At 42.4% G+C, this 19,820-nt stretch overlaps 1 protein-coding gene across 2 annotated transcripts in view; it reads right to left on the bottom strand.

Annotated features, from left to right (window-relative positions):
- The window catches only part of nlgn2b (neuroligin 2b), a 67,411-nt gene that overhangs the window by 25,850 nt on the left and 21,741 nt on the right, over window positions 1–19,820 (bottom strand). For both annotated transcript variants that reach the window (XM_069146858.1, XM_069146857.1), the window contains exons 2-4: window positions 14,449–15,190; window positions 5,983–6,036; window positions 1,272–1,421 (exon numbers count right to left, since the gene is read on the bottom strand). In XM_069146858.1, the coding sequence (XP_069002959.1) occupies window positions 1,272–1,421; window positions 5,983–6,036; window positions 14,449–14,959 (715 nt within the window). In that variant the 5' untranslated portion in view covers window positions 14,960–15,190. The remainder of the gene's footprint in view (window positions 1–1,271; window positions 1,422–5,982; window positions 6,037–14,448; window positions 15,191–19,820) is intronic.

The following is a 19,820-nucleotide window of genomic DNA, read 5'->3' as shown; positions in this document are numbered from 1 at the left end:
TTTCAAGTCTCTACTTTAATCATGACAACTAATGCTCTCTTATAAATGATGTTTGATGTAAAATGGAAGATGATAGTTAAATTACAAAAATCTGAACATAAAACTACTCATAAAAACACTGTGGAACATTTCACTTGTGTCCTCATCGCCCTCCTCTTCTTCTTTTTTGCAGAATATATTAATCCCTTCAGGCTGATGGGCCACTTTCCTGATGTCGTGTAATTTTTAGGTTCCATAACTCTTCTTTTCTTTAAATAACGGTGCATGTTATTCATCCCATGCTCATATACTGTAAAGATGTGATGACACAGAAATAATCACACAATACTATTTGCAAAGATGATAATATGGCATATTCAAGAAAATTGGAACTGTCACTGCTTTTTTTGCATTTCATTTGTAATGCCCGCCTTAAGCTGCAGCTAAATCAGCTGAAGTTTACTTTTTATAAGCAGTAACCTCCGACTGCTTTGGGAAATGTGTGTGGACGTTTAGGGTGTTAATGCTCTCAGGTTTGGGTTTTCACATGTGTTTTATCTAATGTTGCCGAGTATAACATAATTTTTCAAAAGTGGTTTTTGGTTGTTTTTAGGGGGGGAGGGGTTGTGCAAATAATAATTAATGTGTCATCAAAAGAAAATACAAACAAAAGAATATAAAGAAAATATGAAAAATATCTAATTAAAAAAAACAGAAAAAACAAAATGTGATCTGCTCGAGTTCAGTTTTCTTTTTTTGTGTCATACAGTACGTCCCTTTAGATACTCACCGTATATACCTCCGTATCTTTCGCACAAGCTGACAGCGGTGGCTTTCTGCTGTAGGATGTCAAAACTGCTGAAATCATTTGAGAAGAGTGGCCACTTTATGTCGAAGCTCAAATAGCATCTTTACATTACATGCCATTACTGGCATAAATTGACATTCATAGATGTTAGCTTGGAGTAAGACAGGATAAGAGCTACTTAGGACCACAGCAGGCTGCAGAAGGAGTTTAAACTTCCATTTTTGTCCATTTTGTGTTCAAAAGTGACTTATGATTTGAAGTGGACATAAAACAACGTATTTCAAAGTGCTCTTTTTCCTACAGCAAGCCTTGCATGAGCGTACCGCTATTTCTAAAACACACAATTTGTCCTGAGCTCCGACTCACAGGGACAGGTTGAGGTGAGATGACGCACGTCAAAACAAAAGTCTACACACATTTACATCAGACGAGTCCCCTGCCTGCTGACTCAAACGTGGTCAAATATGTGACGGAGCAAACTTACCGAGCACGCCGAGCCGATAGTTCATGGTGACCACGATTACATTTCCGTAGGCAGCGAGGACGCTGCCATCGAACATGTTCCCTGAGCCCTCCATGTAGGAGCCTCCGTGGATGAACAGCATCACCGGCTTCTTATGGCGATCCCGAATATCTGCACAACACACATGGACAAAGGTGTTTGTTATTTTTATGGTAATCATGTTTTTTCCTCATTTTATGCAGCTACAGGCCACAGGTAGCTACCTGGCTAAAAGCGGCAGCTCTAGATATGGCTGTCATAGGTGTATACAGATTTTTTTTTTTAACAAGTAGTTGGCAAGTATTTCATGCTTGTCCCTCTGGGTTTGTCCTCTACATTTTATTCGATGATGTCTGTTTCCCCTGTCCTGAGCAGCGATGGTACCTCCCCCCACCCGTGTGGCGAGCAAATGGTGCCGGCAGTTCTGGTGCCCTCTCTGTTATTGGTGTCTTTGTGCCCATCGGTTGTGTTGCTATGGTTCACTCTGTCAGCCTGTGTGTGTGTGTGTGTGTGTGTGTTTGTGTGTTTATGTGTGTGTGTGTGTGTGCGCCCACCACCTTCCACTCCTGAAGAGCACCCCCCCCCCCATCTCGCAGCGTCTGTGGTATGGTCTGAGTGTCTGTGTGTGGATAAGGCTGAGAGAGCTGCCAGTGCAGCCCAGTTAGGCTGAGCGTCTGCACTGTGCAGGGCCTGTGGATAATTTGTATGAAAGCCAGACCAAGTGGAAACATAAATAACAGCCACAGCATCTGTTTACCCTGATGAGCTTCAGCACTCAGAGATGGGGGAGACAGGGAGATAAGAGGAGAGAAAGAGAGAGGTGGGGGTGGGAGGAGGAGCGAGGAGCGGGGAGGGGAGGGGAGGGGAGGGTGGTGGTGGTGGTGGTGCGCAAGACAGAGAGAGGAAGGAGATGAAAATAGGGCAGCATGAGAGAACCGACGGAGGCAGAGAAACGGATGGGAGGTTCACGCTAAAAAAACATGATGGCAAGGATGAAAAAAAATATCAAACGTTACAAAGCAAGTCGTACATAGCGAGGTACGCTAATGAACACTCAAATTCACACAGGATTCACACCGTATTCATACAGAGACAGACACACACACACACACACACACACACACACACACACACACACACACACACACACACACACACACAAACTCTTGCATAGGCAGCTGCGATGTTGAGTCGCTATGGAAACTGCTTCTTGCTAATAGAACTGCACCAGCCATTCCATTGCACCGACTCACTGAATGCCTGTTGCCGTGGTAACAAATTCCACTCACGTATTTGCACACCCTCCTGCATCACCACCTGAATCTCAGGTTACACATGCACTTGGGTGCGTCACTCACAGTGGCGCGCGCATGGCACGCACGTACGTACGTACGCACGCACGCATCCACAAGTGAGTGTGTCAAAATGGCACATATGGCTTCACACATGCAGAGAGCCTTTATGGATCATATGCGTGACACATGCAGACTGGCTTAAAATAAAAAGTTTCAGTCGCGCACGCCGAAGCGTTGCTCTTTTTCGCCCCTTCTCCGGTGGATTCTGAAGCTTGGCTGATTTCCCGGAGGATATGTAAACAAGTTCGTACCAGCGGGCGTCATCACAGCAACAGTCAAACCATAAATTAAATCCTCGGAGAGAAGGAGCCTTGGCATAACATTTGAAAAGCCCAAGCAGCATTTTCTTTTTCCTGTTATGTTCCTGTTTTTCTGCTGTGCTTACAAAGACTACCAGTGTGAACACACTGTATTTGCTCTCCATCGATTAAGCACTGCACTCAATAACGGCGTCGGACCCTCAATGGAAACACAAATATCGTCGACTGCTGACAGTTAAGTCAGAGATTCGACTGTGTTATGCGAGTAGCAGCTGATGTAGCTTTGAGCTGGTAGCCGAAAGCAGAGGTGAGATCTGGTAAGATCACTTCTTCCTAACTCCATACTCGCGATTTGTTTTTTTTTTAAACATGTCGTATTCAGCCCCAACAGTCGCTGACTCGTGTCATATCAACTGAGGCCATTTATCAGATTTCAAAAGGCTTTAAAAACTTTGCAAACAGGCTCTGACTGAAGTATAAAATTGGTGGAGCTGTCCTTTGATTTTTAAGTTTTTCTGTCTGTGTGTAAAGCGCATTAAATCAGCTGTGTTCAATGTGAAGCGCGATGTAAACAAAGCTGAGTTGAGTCGTGACAGGAGTATTCCTAAGATGTGGATCACGACTTGTACGTTTAATAGGGAAGCCAAATTTGAAGATAGCCTCTGTTTCAATGACCTTAACCTCAAAAAGTACATTCACACTTAAGTCCTCTTTCAAGGCTTTTTTTTTTTTTAGGTGGAAACATGGTTGTGATGATGGACAGTTAAATGTGAGCAGGCTGTAATTTTAACTGTGACAGATCAATAAATCATGTTAGCTTTTGAGGTTTTAGCATGAATGGCCACAAGTCATTCATGGCCTGAAGCTGTTCACTGCTACAGTGCATCAAGGTTATGACTGTGAGAACAATGACACCAAACTCGTTCTGTTTTTCTGTTTTCGTTTTTGTAAATTTTCAGAATGAGACAGAGTGAAAAGAATTTTCCTCAATAACTCTGAACCACCCCAAAAAACTTGAAAAAATGAAAGGTTAAAACTCAAACATTTGCAAAGCACCATATGATTGAAGTGTAAGAGGAAAAAAATCTATTCATTTCTGAAGGCAAGATAAAAAGCTCATGCATACCTATAATGCGTTAATGAAGTGGTGGCAAAGGAAAAAAAAAACATTATTCTGACAAGATTTTGGAACTTCACACTATCACCAGGTCGGTTTAATAAGAACATTAATCTAGTCTATGGTATAAAATAACTGGACACATGTAGGGTGAATACAGGCAGATAGACTCACTTTTATGCATCAATGTTTAACGTAAAACAAAAAAGGTGGAAGAATTGGACGTGTGTTGAAGTGAGCGAAATGATACAATGATTAAAGCCCAAGCAGAGAGGTGATTAGAGGGTGCAGGGCGTTCCACTCAGCCCAAATCCAAAGGCCTATATGGCCAACAAGGAGCTCACTGTCTTTCCTGCCTGCCTCCAAAACACTGGCACATTATTCACTCCTCTCCTTTCCACCTAACCTGATACTATCCTCCTCAATATCCACCTCCTTCCTGCTCACCCTTTCTCAAAGTGATGTCTTACCTTCCGACACATACTGCCCGCTTTCTATTTTTCCATCCCTCTGGTCTTCTCTCATTCATTCTCTTATGGTAATCTCCATTGATTTGGGCGTTCAAGTTTTTGGCCTGACTCAACACTTGGAATATTTTTCACACCCAAACACACACGAAAGCAATGCAGTTTAAAAAAAAAAAAAAAAGAAAGAAAGAAAAGAAGATGCTAATACTATTGTTTTCTAACATTGTTTAGGATCCCGTGTCCGATCCATACCCGAGCAATTAAGCAAAGAATTCGGCCGGACCCCGGCCCTCCTGATCCTGTCAAGATCCATCAGGTGTCAGCATAAATGTCAAGCTCTACCAGTCTCCCACTCATCCACCCTCTCGCTCACTCTCTGTCTCCACATCTCTCTCACTTTCAAAGCTCTATAAATGTCATTTCATCATGCACTTGTCTTCATTATGACTATCCCCCCCCTCCTCCCCCCCTCTTTCTCTGCCCTCCCCGGTGCTCTCGTGGCGCTCAGCTTTTTCCTTTTTCTTTCATCTCTATTCTATCATTCTGCTCCTCTCCTCTACAATCCTGCATGAATCCTTCCTTCTGTTTTCACCGTTAAGAAACCACACAATTGGATTAGCTACATCTGTCTCTTTTTAAACCAGGGCAATTAGAGATGCAAGGGAGAGAGAATTCAATACCCAAATAGCACACACACGCAGCCCGGAAAGACAAAATAAAAGACACACATTGGCACAAATTGGAGCACATGCATTCACGCGTAGATTTGCACATGCGCCGTGCTCGAGCAGACACAAATTTACAAATGGAAATATGATGTATGTGTGCCTGACGCTATGTAACATACAGTACGTCTGGGCACGTGTGCAGAAACAGATGCACATGCTGTCTGCACGGATTTTGGCTGCATCAGTAAAGAGCAGCGAGAGAGTCTCTCTTTGGCTGCAGTCAACTCTAAAATATACAGAAATAGCAGAAATAAGCAGACACCCTCCACTTGTTCCTACTTTAAAAATGAAGGATTGGGTAACGCCCACTAACATTATGAAGGATGATAATTTAGCCGAGCATTTCATAAGAACTTTGGTGCCAGAATAAAAAGCCTGAGTGAAAAAGGACTGAATATTGATTTTCAGTGATGCATCACACAGGATGGCCAGAACATCAGCGTGTGGTTGATCAACCACATAGCAACCGAGAAGGGAAAGTAAATGAGCTCCCTGTGCAAATTTAAAAAAAAAAAAGCAGCATATGTGACAAGGACAGAATGAAGAGCAGCTATTTTGTGTAGGTAGTTTTTTTATTAAGCTAAATGTGTCCCTGTGAGAAGAAATGTCAGGTTTGTGTGCTAATAAAAGCAGTTAACAATGGACATAATGTGCACATAGAGCGATGACTCCAATATGGTTATTAATACAGATGCAAACACTACAGTCCCCACAGAGTTGGAAAAATAGAGCATGAGAAAAAAAAACAACCATGCAATTAAAATACCTTCATCCCTGGGTCTGTTCATTGTAGACTCGTCTTGTTTTTTCGTGAGCGGACCTGTGGTCGAGAAAAAAAGAGACAAAAGATGAAATTCTGAAAGATTGCATTTACACAAACACAAAACAGGAAAAGCAAAAATGTATTAAAAGAGGGAAAGTAGCCAAACTGTAAGCTCATTTTGACTTCAAGTGCAAAGTTTACACAGTGTTTCCCAAAAAAAAGATAACACCAAACTCATCTGTTTTAACCTGCTTAGGGTCTTGTCACGGACTGCCTTGTAAATGACCCCAGAGGCCACTTCTCCTCAACCCTTCTCGCAATCAGTCCTGACACACTGCTGCTTTGTAACGGAAAAAAAAAAATCAATAAGCAGAATCAAGCCATCACTCTTTTTTCGGTCAGAAAAAAAAAAACGAAGGAATGCCGAGATGCTGTGTGTCCTGCTGCGGCTCGGGTCAGTGTTGCTGTCCTCTGGCAAAAGTCAGAGTGGGGAAGCACAGAGGCACAGGCACAGAAACTCTTGAATTTATGTGATCATATATGCACATTGTGGGATATGCAAGCCGAACACCTGAGTATTTTCTCCCAAATTAGGCAAGAGGGAGCTGTTTTTGATAGCGGAGGCTTGTGACAGGATTCCCCTCATCAAGGTCAAAGAGGAGCCCCACATTAAGCTTTAATGGTGACGCCAGTTAAATGCTCCATAGGGCAGAGCCAATAACAAGCATTTATCACAGTGACCAACCAACACCCTGCCATGTCAACCTCTCTAAGTCTTAACCGATAAGGATCCCATTAATTTGCTTTTTTCTTGGTTTCTGTCAGTGGGGCTTTCCATCAGCAAACAATTACCGCTGCGTTTCGTGTCGTTCGGCCGCCGTCTACACGCCGCCAACACGGCCGTTAAATACATTCACGTTTGCACACCCGCAGCCTGCACGCACATTGAAAGTCCACGCGCCACACAAAGCATGTTTAACAGTGTCCTTATCAACTGTTGCTGTGCCCCTCGTACCCACCCAGCAGCAAATTCCCTGCTCCCCGTTGGAGAGGCGTTGCAGTCTCTCATTTAAAAAGAAATACTCCATGTGAGTTTGCTAAGGGGTTTATCGCTCTGCCAGTGTGCTGCTGACATGTCTGTTTCTACCCTATTGCTGGAAACCTCACTGTGAAGAGATGGCACATACCCTTTTCACAGTGCTTCGCGTCTATTGACAAAGGAGACGCGCCGCATCACTGCACTCCACCGCTATAATGCTGCATTTTCACCCATCCATCTGTATGAATATGCTTTCCTGATATAAAATGTTTATCTTCCGTCTAAATGGGAAAGGATCAATGCTGAATGGATTTGCTGCATCATCCGAGTACCACCATGCAGGCGCCTGATTCCAGAGAGCACTTACTGCCATGGCTGTAGACGGTCCAGTCGCTGGTCCTGGACGTACAGAGCAGACAGGTAGACAGACCGGTAATGGATAGAAAGGCACATTAGTCCACTGTCTTGTCAGCACTTCCTCACTACTTAGCGCCACTCTAAAACCACACCTTGCCGCTTAATAGAGACTACTCTGATTTCAGTTCAGTTCCTAATGCCTCGCAAAGAGCTAAACTATAGGTGAGGATAAGCGCCGCTCAAACACAGTCGCACTCCATAATGGAGCATTAGACTACACCGAGTGTCTGCACAAAACTTCATCACAATCCACCCCATAGTTCTTGAGATAGTCGACTGATTCAGCAGTGCTAGCGTAGCTAAAACAACACAGGCATTCAATTTACAACGATAAATGATGTAAACAATTTGTCGATATTAAATGATCAACTACATTTAAAATGGTTTATTGATGGGTTTATCATTCCAGTACTAGTTGTGAGTTTAATGTGTCTTTCTTACTGTGGGAACTCCTCTACGGAAACAGGCAGCATTGCTACTGCTACTGTGGTATTTGGGATAAAGTTTCACCGAAATAAACGGCCCAGCATCAAAGCCAAAGTGTGAAATACACCCGTCGGTACACTAGAAGATATTGTGTCGGTGTCACGTTTTGCCGCGCCTAGCCTGACGAGGACACGCATTGGATGACCGGAGTCAAAGAAGAAGGTCATGTGATGAAGTACAAAGAGTGATAAAGTGTGCGTAGGGAGAAGTGGGGGATGGGGGGGGGAGTGCTGGGATAGAACAAACAAAGGACGGTCACCTGCGAGACCTGTGTTGGAGTCCGTGAGAAAGCAAAATTCTTAGATACTTGCATAACGAAATGTAATTTACGTAATGTATGACGAGTAACTTACTTGACGTACGCGATGTTACAAAAACGTGCTTATATTAACCCAAACAATCACCAAGTAGTTTTGGCGCCCAAACCAAATTGCAGCCGTGTCACATTTTACCCAAAATATGATCTCTTCAAATAATGAACTAAGCATGTGTTTATCCTCGTGAATTTGGTGCCTAAACCAAAGGCCTTTCAGGCCAAGGTGAGGCAAAACGTGACCCTGACACGGTACCCAGTAGTGGATCCAGTAGTGGGCTGCAAGGTGTATTACAGGCTTTGATGTGATATTAGGTTGGAAATAAATGCTCATGGCCATACCTAAGTCTTGTTGTACCTCGGAGGTTTGAGGAAATACTATAATGGATTAGACAAGACAAAATAGTGGAATGTACCCAAAGGTGGAAAAACACCATTTTGAGGGTTAGAGATCATCTCTCCCATCTGCCACAGCACAGAAGCCTGCCGGTAGGCTGACTGCCACATGATATAATGGGCCAATGGTCAGTGAAATGCAATGGCCTATGCAGGAGCATTTAGCTCAGGCTGTCCCAGTACTGTTTGACCTAATGCGTCTCCATCTCTCAGTCAACAGCGTTTCTGTCCGGTTCAGTGAGCTAGTGGCCAGAACGCAAGCTGTCTCCCGTCCCTCTTCATTTCCTCAGTGCAGTAAATGGGATGAAGCTGCAGTATGTCATGTCTGTGGTGGCCTGTCTGCTTGACAAGGTGTCAGACACAGCTTCAGTTCAACACCTCCCCCCCCCCCCATCCCCCTCCCCCTGCCTCCTCCCTCCTCCTCACGCATCCAACGCAGCAGCTTCCAGTACATGCAGTCCTATCCTTTTTTGCTCTCCATCTCTTCCGCTGCACCCCCAGCCTGCAGCTCCATCCTCGCCGCCACTGTCCTGCCTCCTGAAATATGGTTTTTAATAAAGAGCACGGTAAATGGCTGCTCGAGCGGTAATAAAAATGAAGGATCTCAGGCCCTTGGCTGGGAAGCGTCTTGAGGAAATAGGGAAGCGGTGAGACAGTGCTCTTGCCTAACAGCCTGACCACACAGAGTTAGGGTGAAGGGAGGAGGTAAGGGAGCTAGGGAGAAATAAAATGGAGAGTGTGAAACTCACTGTTTCAGTCTGAGAGAACATTTGTGTTATTTACATTATTCTGAGAAGTTATTTGAATTTGGGTTGAATGAGTGGGCTACATAGTGGCCTGGTGGGGAAGGGCACTGTGCTAATTTGCATTCAGAACAGTGACCCCTTCTACCGCCATCTGCATAAAGATGGAGGAGCAAGTAGAGAGGAGAAGAGGCAGGGACAATTTTCAGGGAGGAGAGAGCAGGAGGGGTGAACAGATGCAGAAAGAAAAGGGTGCTGTGAATTTCTTCCTGACCAAAGAATAACATGGAGAACATCTTCGGTGAGGGTATTTCTGGGTACGAAATAGATATAGCTCACCGAGAGCGCATGACTTTAGTTAGAATGGGAAGATGATACGTAATGTTGTACTCTGGAGATGAAATGTGTTCAAATCGAGTCGTGTTGGACAGAACTGGCACCAAAACGTTTTGATCCAGGCTGTGTATGAATCTGTGCTGCCAATTCATTTTGGCCCACCTACATCCGCCGTGAGTGGGAATGCAACTACTCGTTGCCAAACACAGCACAATACAGCACCAACATCCACGTCCTGTACATGCTTGACCATCACTTTAGAAAACAAACCTACTACTGTGGCTAAAAAAGCTTCGTCTGGCTGAAACGCCACAAAGACTCTGCAGCTACTCTCGCGGCTCTGCGAGGCTGAAAACTTAAGCACAGTAGTGCTTCCAAGTAAATGCTATTATTAGCATGCTAACATGCTCTCATCATACAAATGTTTAGCAGGTATAGTTTTGACCATTTTTATCATTTGAGTTTAGCATTACAGCATGCATCCAAACCGTTGGAAAAAAAAAAAAAAAAATCTAAATTTGGAGCAGATAATGGTGCATAAATCTTCAAGGGGGCCATGGATGTCTAGAAAATATCGTAGAAATCTCACTCCAAACCACAAATAATATTCGCTCAAAATAAAGTCCCGGGATCACCGATGAAATTAACCATAAGCGTCTGCACCATTTTTGACCACATTTGATAGTTGTCAGAAGATTTGAGGTAAAAACAAAAATGTCAACTTGCTGGTGGCAGTAGAGGAAAAGTCAGGGGATCACCAAAGTCAGGATATCTGTCTGTTGCCATCCCGGAGATACGCTAGATCCTGGTTAAAAAACGGAAACGTGAGCTAAACAGACAAGTTGAATGCAGGTGGGAAACGGTCTTGTTCCTTGGCGTGTTTAATGCCATCAGGATGAATGTTGTGCAAGCAGGCTTGTAAGATATTACAGTAATGACTAGTTACTGTACGTCACTATCAATGGTACTGTGCTGGGATTTCAACCCAGTTCAGCTGCATGTTTAAATATCCTTTTAAATGAGTCATATAAAATGGTTAGATCGAGCCAACCCATCACAGTCCCGATGACACAGACCAGACTACTTTTTGAGTGTTAAACTAAAGGAGTTTTTTCACCTCAAACTTGCTTTGACACTCACTGTACCTTGTTTGATCCAGACAGAAACAGCAGGTGTTAAAGTTGCCTCAGACCACGGTCAGTACCGAAGGACAAAAATTTGGCACCACCAAAACCTCAAGAGAAGTAAAAATTGGCCGTGGTAGCACACGGGGAGAGATAGAAACAAAGTGTTTAACTTTAATTTGGCTACAGAGACAGCCCACCGACGTCAGATGCATACCGTCTGCAAACAAATCAATGTTAAGTAGAAGGAGAGGAAGTCAGCGGAGGTGATAAAAACAGGATGTACTGTAGGTATGTCTTTAAGTTCTTAAATGCACTTGCAAAATTGCAACGTGAAACCGAAACTAATTGAATCAAAATGTATACAATGGAACAAAATCCTGAACCTTGGTTTCAACTTTCAGATGTGAAAACGCCCACACATTGTTCTTCATTTAGTCAGGAAACTATAACGTCACGAAGAAATACTAGTTTCCAGGATCTTTAAATCCGCTCTGTCTGATATAACCACCACCAATCTGACACCATGTAAACAATTGGAGGACTTGTGACAACGATAATATGTGAAAAATTTATTCGATTTTCAGAGTGCACTTTACTCTCCTCCAGTTTCTATTTCTCTCTCTCTCACACACGAGGCAAAACATATCCTTGGGGACAGCATCGGCCTTGTGTAAGCAGTGACCCCTGACAATAAGTGACAGATTCTGACAAGCAGACAGGGCTACATGTAAAATCTGTCTCACTCATTTGCACACCTTTCCCCCTGGGAATAGCACAGGAGACTCGACATCATCCTCTCTGTGAGTATGTGACGTGTAGTGTACAGCATACATACTGTACAACTGCTAGCTCTCACTCTATCTGTCCATGTACACTTTCCTCTGTGTTGAGATGAATTCGTGTCACTTGACAGGCCCTGTTTCTCATCTCTTGTGCTCTGGTCTCTCTTTGTGCTCCAGTAATACTCATATTCTCCACTGGCAATTAATCTGCCTCCATCTTTTGTTGGGCCGTGGAGCACTCATCAATAAAATGAGCCATAATTTCAACATTAGCATGTGTTTTCTTGAATACTCTCGGGCAACTCTCAGGTGAGCCCATTAATCATAGGCTTTTTAACATTTTATCATTAGCCTTGCTTACAATCATCAGTAGCATATGCTTTGCCTCCAAACGTACACTTTGATCCTGTGTTCTCTTACGTGCCTATCTGCTTTCTCAAACGCTCTCCGCAGGATCATTAACGTGAGAACTACACCCAGATAGTCCACAAAGAGGTGGAGGTTTTTGCATCATATTGATCTTCAGCTTTCAATTAATTTCACCCCAAGAGGCGTAAACAAGGTTGTGTTTGGCTATGTATTGTATTTGTTATGTGGTATATTTTAAGAAACTAATAAAAAAAGATTGGCCTATTGCAAATGCAACTTTGAGTTCCTGTCTATGAGTCACGGCATAAGATGCTTTTCACAGTCAGTATTTAACAATGACATAATGCATGACAATGTGTGTCCTTGAGTGTGACCTGTGAAGTTGATGAATGCCGGACAGCAGACCCACTCATTAAAGAATTTTGAGTGGACATTTAGAAATAACAGAATTATAGGAATTTGGAATTCATTTATACTGAAGGAATCCATAAATGTAATTTTCACTATATGTGATTTATAAGTTATGTTTAATATAATTCATGAAGGTGTGTCATAATCATACATGTCACATACAGGAGGGAAGTTGTGTTGCTGTTTCTTTGGTTTGTTTCTCTCGTTAACAATGTTTTTTACATTTGAACATGTTGCATTGATTACATGTGAGTTGCAGTTTCAGTGTAATTGTTTGGCAAAACTAGAGAGAAGGAGGAACTGTGGCATATTGATAATCGTCACGGTTCTGTCGTTTTCTTTGCTATTCAGGGCCACTGCAGTTTTCGATGGCACACGAGAGAATCTCTTGATTTTCTCTGAGGTTTTTAATGAGAGCTGGCCCCAAATTAGTTGACTAAAAGTGAATGAATGAGAAAAGTCTAAGTCGACCAGGTTTTTATCATTCGTTCAGTCGCAGGAAGAAAAAATAAACTCCAACTGCAACTTGACAGAGACGTAATGAATAAATTACAGAAACATTTGTTACCGGCTGAGCCTTCCTCTTCAGGACGGCGGCCTTGTGGGTAACCTGGGGGTGATGCAGGCACTTGTGGTTACACATGCAAACACGCCGGAGAGTGCAGGCCCTCTTACGCTCTGCTGCCAATATTTTGTTCGTGGCCTAGACACATGCTATTAAGCAAGCAAAGATAGCATGCAATATACTGTGTTGAAATAAACAAATTAAATGTTCAGTCTTTTTGCTGGTTGTTCTGACACATTCAGAATTATCACCGCTTTTGCTGTCAGCTTTGTGAGTGGTTGTAAAAGTTATGTTTTGAAGACTTATTATTGCGTTTTTTAAATTTCTCTGTAATATAACACAGTGTTAACAATATTATCGTCATCATTCTTTGTTTGCCCCGGAACCTAAATATTTTTCTGATGCCCCAAAACATCTATCTTGAAATAATTAAATTAATATCATAATGTACGACAACTACTTAGCTATTGGCTTGAACTATTAGATAACCGAGATAACTTTCAGTCAGTGGCAGCTGTACTTTTAACCTACCTACAGTAGAAGATGACAAGTTAGTAGGGCGGAAAATACATAACATGAAAATAATGCTGGTTTGTTTTTCTTAGTCATTGACCAATTTAATAAATGAATTGACCCCAAAAACGAGACAACTCTGACTGTTAAAATAAATAAATAATGTGAGTACAGTTTAACGAAATGATGAGAAAGTCAAAATAAATGTAGTTTTAGGAAAACTATGAATTTTGGGACTTGTGTCTGTGCTGAATTCATGTGAGAGTTTTTCTTCAACTGACTGAAGTAACAAAATGTTGAAGGTGTCAGGGAGACTTCTTCTGCACTGCTCATGCAAAAGGTTTAATGACAGCAAGCTATACATGTTACATGTAATGTTCATGGATGACTTGAACAAATTAATGTTAGTCAAACTAAAATGTATCAGCTACAGCCTGCTCTGTATTATTTTCTAAATATCTCACAACATGCTCAAATTAATCAAATGCAATTAATAAAAGTAAAGTGTGTCTAATTGCTTAGCAGAGTAATAGCACAAATATGTTTGTGACTTTGTTGCATTTTCCACATTCATAAAGGATGACACTTCATAATCAATTTAATCAATAATTGAAACAGGCATTAAAACAAACCCAGGAAATGGTCAGAATATTTTCTTTGGTAATCTTCTGGGTGTCTTTGAGCTTACATTAAGAGCTCCTCTTCCACAAAATATAATCCTGACTTACTTATTAAAAAAATAATTACCAAAGTACAAGCTGTTCTTATACTGTCAAACAGTTGTGACACCAACTCCTTTTTTTCTCTGCTTGCTAATGCAAAATCATCTCCTAACATTCACAGATGTTCTCAGACAGGATGTCACTCTTCCAGTGACCCGTTCTAAATGCAAGGAGCTGCCTAACAGGCCCAGACTCATTTAATTTCCCCCCGTGTGTGGTTTGAGAGTTTTGTCTCTCACTATAAACTCACCGTCTTCAGTGGGTACATAAATGTTGAGGTAAAGGCAGTCCTCACTCTGGTTCTGAACATAGGTCGCTGCAGCATCCAGGTTGTCTGTGAACCACACCGGTAGCATGATCTCAGGTAAAACCCCGTGCACGTTCTGGGGACACACGGGCGCAAAATGGGTGGCATTGCGGATCTCCTGCCAGGAGCCCGGAGCTTCGGGAGGCTGGAAGCGGCGCTCGCCGACCGGTGCGGTGGCGTATGGCACACCTAAATACTGTTCCACTGGGCCCAAGATCTCATTGTTGAGATCCTTCCTGATACCACGGACCTTCCCGTAGCCCGTGGACACTATGGGGTGTTTCAGGTCAACTCGTTGACATGAAGAAAGAGTCAGGTGCAGCACGAGTCCCAAGAGCCACACCAGACAGTGATTAGCAACCTGCTGGGAGGTAAAATGACGCTTTCCACCACAGCCTTGGTGGCTGGCAGCACTGAATGGAAAAAACAACATGTCCAAAATAAAAGTACTCATATCTCAGGGACTTCAGCTGGGTGCAGAGAAGGATCACGAACTCAGTGGGCTATGGGAGATGACAAAGGCAAAAAGAGGATTGGTGGAAGGGGAGCGGTTAACAGTGTTCTTAGGGTGACATGGTGAGGCGGTGGGACAGGTAGCATTCTCAGGTAGACTCTGTGGTCTCATCCGCCTTCTTCTTTGGAACTCCTGGTGGGTCCAGAGCTGCAGTCAAGACACCAAAGAAACCTGGAAGACACAGAGAGGATGCAGGTTTGAGAAGAGGATGTGCTCTACGCCCTGTTAGTGTGTTTAAAAGGACAGAAAGGGGCACAACAGGTCGGCTGATTTTACCAAAGTGAAAGTGTCAGTTACCTCAACAAAGGAGCGGTAATGATGCCTTAATGTGGGTAAGATCGCTATCAGCGGTGTCGTGTTATGTGTTTAAGTACTGGAGTGCAACTGTGACGCACACACCGGCGTATGCACCGTTAAGTTGTGGTTTGTTTCTAAGGTGGTGTAACGACTGTGGAGGGAAGTGTACACACAGTAGTCTAAAATGTTGTGATCATTTCAATTTAATAAAGTCAACAGGAGAATCAAGCTAGTTGTTCTGGATTACTCTCCTGAGGTGTTATTGTCCGATTTCAGTCACTGGACATTCCTGCACATTTTGCACTGTAAAAGCCTCGTTAAAAAAAAAAAATCAGGTTTCTGTCTACTGAGAGGGCTTTTAATTTGAAACAGATACAGGAAGTGTTGAGTTTGTATTAAAGCGTAATGCAGTAACTTTCACTGGGCAAACGGTAGCGGATCAAAACGAGGCCTCGAGTTGTCTTTGTGAATCAATCGATACGCTTTAAATGTCATTTTGACAACTTTGATCCTTCCATTACATATGCTTTCGAGACCGTTGGATTTTCGAGGACTTAACAAATGTAAATGAATTTCAAACAGATCGAGAGAAGAGAGAACATTTTATTTCCTCGCTAGGAGGAAAAAAGTGGCAGAGCATCATTCTGGTGCGCTCCAGCAACACCTATGATGGTCGTACTATACTTCTTCATAGCAGGTATATGAAGTTGAGGCTAAGCTTTGCTATTTTGTCTGCCACAACAGAAACAAGGATTTTACGTCATCTGTTCAACCTAATGGTAAATGGTAAACATCATAGCTGCTAATCAAAAGCGGAACGTTAGCCTTTCGGTGCACGGCTGTGTTTAATTACAGCCTCATAAAACTGCTAGCATGGCCGCAGACTCTTTGTCTTGTTCTCTTTTGAAAGCAAAGCACACTGAATTTCAATTAACATGTCATGCTGGCCTCCAAATTTAATAGTTCCATTTAAGATAGACATTTTCAATGAATATGAAAGCATCTTTATCTATTTATTTATCTTTTCTTTCGTGCCACAGTAGTGGCATCTGACTGCATTATCAATCTTGGCTTATAATTGTTGCGACATTTTATCGCTTTTTTCCAAGGTCTTGGGAAATCTGTTGTGTTTCCTAAAAACCCTGCCTGGAATCAACGTCTTGTCCAAATTGTGTGAGTCCATTTCTAAAGCGACATCTGAATATGCCCCAAATAACCATGAACTGTGCATTACATCAGCAAAAGTGGCTGGTGTGATGACTCACTAATGCTTTTAGTGTTATAAAATTGTGATCACATCAGCCCAGTTACAATGGGGTGCAAACTGTGTGAAGAACAGTTTGTTATGGCCCATTGCTATGTTTAATACTTTGGCTAAATTTGAACCTGCCCTCACATGTGATAGGAAATAGTGGAAATGCTGTTGAACATAAGCTTCAAAATATATGCAACTCGGAAGTACTCAGGTACTCCTGGGTGTTGCAATTATTTCTTGAGAACAGAAGCTTGCGAAGAGCATGTGAAGGCAGGGTTAAATGTCAAAGAATATTCACTCTGGTTGCAAAGATGTAATTTGCAGTCCAAAGGCAAACTTTTTCAATGACTAATGTGGCCCCTGCTTCACGTTTTTATCTTCCAGATAATTACAGGACTTTGAAGTGTAAAAAAAGAAGAAAAAAATAAACTTGTCTTGTAATTAACTTCAGTAACACAGAACACAAATGAAATAAAAACACCTTCACACATTATTCTGTGAAGCGAACAGACAAAAACCCCTATTGGCCCCACACCCTTTGCAGCCATCCACACTGTGTCAGAGTTAGCCTTTTCCCTTCAACTCAGTTCAGTTGCTTCTTGCTTCCACATCATTACAGATGAATGGGCAGTGCTTATCTCACTCTGGCTTTGGGAGACGGAGCCGTTTAAGTGTGATAAAGGCTTTATGTGGTGTTAACTGTTAGTTGAATGCCACCTCATTGCTCCACCCTCAACCCCAGCAATGTCCACACTCCACTGGCAGTCAGCAGGCACGAGGTACAACAGTCAAATACAGCAGGAAGATGGCGTGCGACATCACAGGATGCTTAAAGTTAGTCAAGTGAGTGGTGTTCTGCTTTGTGAGGAATAAACAGGGACAAGCTGTCTGGACAAATATTCAGTTCATTAAAGCGCTCTGAGTGACTCCATTTAATGACAACACTACACATTCGAAAGGGGAGGTAAGGACACCCTGAATCCTCATCAAGAAGGTTACTGTGCATAAATAGTCAAGCTGAAAATCCAACTTAGACAAAGCTTAATGTGAATTATACACAGTACATGACTCTACACTGCGCTGTAAAACACTCATTGTGAAGGGGGAGGTTTGCGTGATTTAGAGAAGCCACTAGACGTGTTTGGAATAGGAGTTAAAGAAATGGGGGTGATGGGTTCACGTCCCCAACTTGTTCATATCATTTGTGTTTCACCCAGCCAAGTATATTTAAATAATTAGTTTGTTGTTGTAGGAAATTAGCTCATACGCTTTATTGGGGGGGGGGGGGGGGGGGGACAGCATGCAGCTAGCACTCCTCTAAAGCTCAAGAGTTAACCTTCAGGAGTTTTTATATATTTTTTTTATTTTTTTTTAGCAGATTTAAGAAATTAAATACAACATGTTAAAAGAGCACTCATCACTGTAACAGTTTAGCGTTGCAATCCTACAACAATGGGCAGTTTAGATCAATAAAGAATCCAAATTTGATGCAGCAGAACCAGACAAACCTTCTTTTGTATTCCATGCCTTCTTCTTTTTTGTTAAAACCTGACACTCGACCACAATTTGGGTGACCTATGCTAATAGTAGTTCATGTAAACTCAAACCACAAGCCTGAATTAGAGAAAAGGAGCATGCTGCAGAGGTCTGGCAAACTCACTTTTTTCTGACTTTACACCCCCAGATTTTGTTGACTAATAATATTCAGCCTCAAATAACACTGAGTCATCTGAGGGCAATTTAACAGTCTTCGTGCAGCTCCCCGTGCAGTCACAAAAGGTTTATACAAATGTTTTCTAATGTGTAGTTTTAGTCCGCAACACCTTTAAACAAATTAGGGATGGCTCAGGATTTTCAAATTATCATTAAATCAAATAGTTTATTGTCTTGTCTTAAAAAATACTATGAACAAAGAATTGAGAGCAAATCCACACATCAACAATCAATGACTACCTTTGTCACCAGATGAAGTAAGTTTGGTTAGACGTGCAGAGCAAACAACAGCGCTGATCTCAAAGACTGTAGTTCAACACATGCTTCCCATTAGCTTTGTTCAAGGCAAGTTTGATGGCATTTGTTGAGCCCGAGTTTACGACATGAGTCAGTCTCACTCTATGCACTTTCAAATAATAGTCGAACAGTTCAGAGTGAAATATATATATATTTTTTTGTAAAGTCCCATTCCTAATACAGATTTGCAGGTGTAAAATCAGTGGCTTTCCCCTTTAATTTGTGAGCTAACGCTGCGGGTGGATTTTGTTGCCTTCAGTATTTTCGGAATGACTGAAACAAAAAGTCTTTGAAACACCACAAAGGGCTTCCTAAATTGGAATACAGAAGATAGCAAAGAAAAGGTAACAACCAGGCGAGTGGTTTTGGACGCAATACAATCTTCCCAAACACAATCCGACCGCCAGCTACAAATAATCAATAGTACTGAAAGTTGGTAAAATCGAGAGTGAAAGAAAAATGCAGACAGGCTGAAATACTATAGGTACAACCACACACACACAAATAACTTTACAATACACCTTTATGAGACACATTATACAGAATACCATGTGTAGCCTAAAGGCTGAGATTTCAAATGGTGTTGTATTACACAAGAGCTGCTCACTGCTTACATTTGCCACATTAGTGTACACCTCCAGATTTTAGAACAGCCCTCTGTGTCTGTATACTGCTGGTAAATCTGAGTGAACATAAGTCCAAGGTCAGATCACCTTTAGTATGCACAGTCGTACCAAGGATGCACATGGAGGTACGTCCTTTCTGAAGCATACAGTAGGTGTGGGTCAAACGGTTGTAGCCTGTCAGGTTGTCCTCTGTATGCCGCGCTGCCCTGCATGTACTAGCAATGATGCACACACATGCGTAAAATCAAATGAGGCATCGGATGATGCATGAGTGGAGACTCCACGGTAAGCGCAAATTGGCCTCCCCTCAACCTCTCACATGTGACTTGCAAATGGAAGTACCCTAACATCCCTAACATCTGTTCATGTCAACCATCCGTGAGCTGAAACAGCATTGAACGTGCATAAAATGGGATAAATTGACACACAAAGCACCAGGCTGATGTAAGCTGTTTTCTGATCTGTTTTATATAATAGGTAGTCCTGTCAGCCGGAGCTGTTTGAGAAGGTAATGCCCCCCTGCCAGTGGGACGCTTTTATGGGTATGTTTAAATGAAACGGTCAAAGCGGTTTGTGAAAACTTTCGCAGAATGAAGGTGTTTGAGGAAAATGC

Source organism: Embiotoca jacksoni, unplaced genomic scaffold (assembly GCF_022577435.1).
Source record: "Embiotoca jacksoni isolate LCO1_2020_lvr unplaced genomic scaffold, fEmbJac1.0.p SCAF_13, whole genome shotgun sequence".
Taxonomy (NCBI): domain Eukaryota; kingdom Metazoa; phylum Chordata; class Actinopteri; family Embiotocidae; genus Embiotoca; species Embiotoca jacksoni.
The sequence above is the reverse complement of the archived record's forward strand: the minus strand, read 5'-3'. Positions and strand labels throughout refer to the sequence as shown.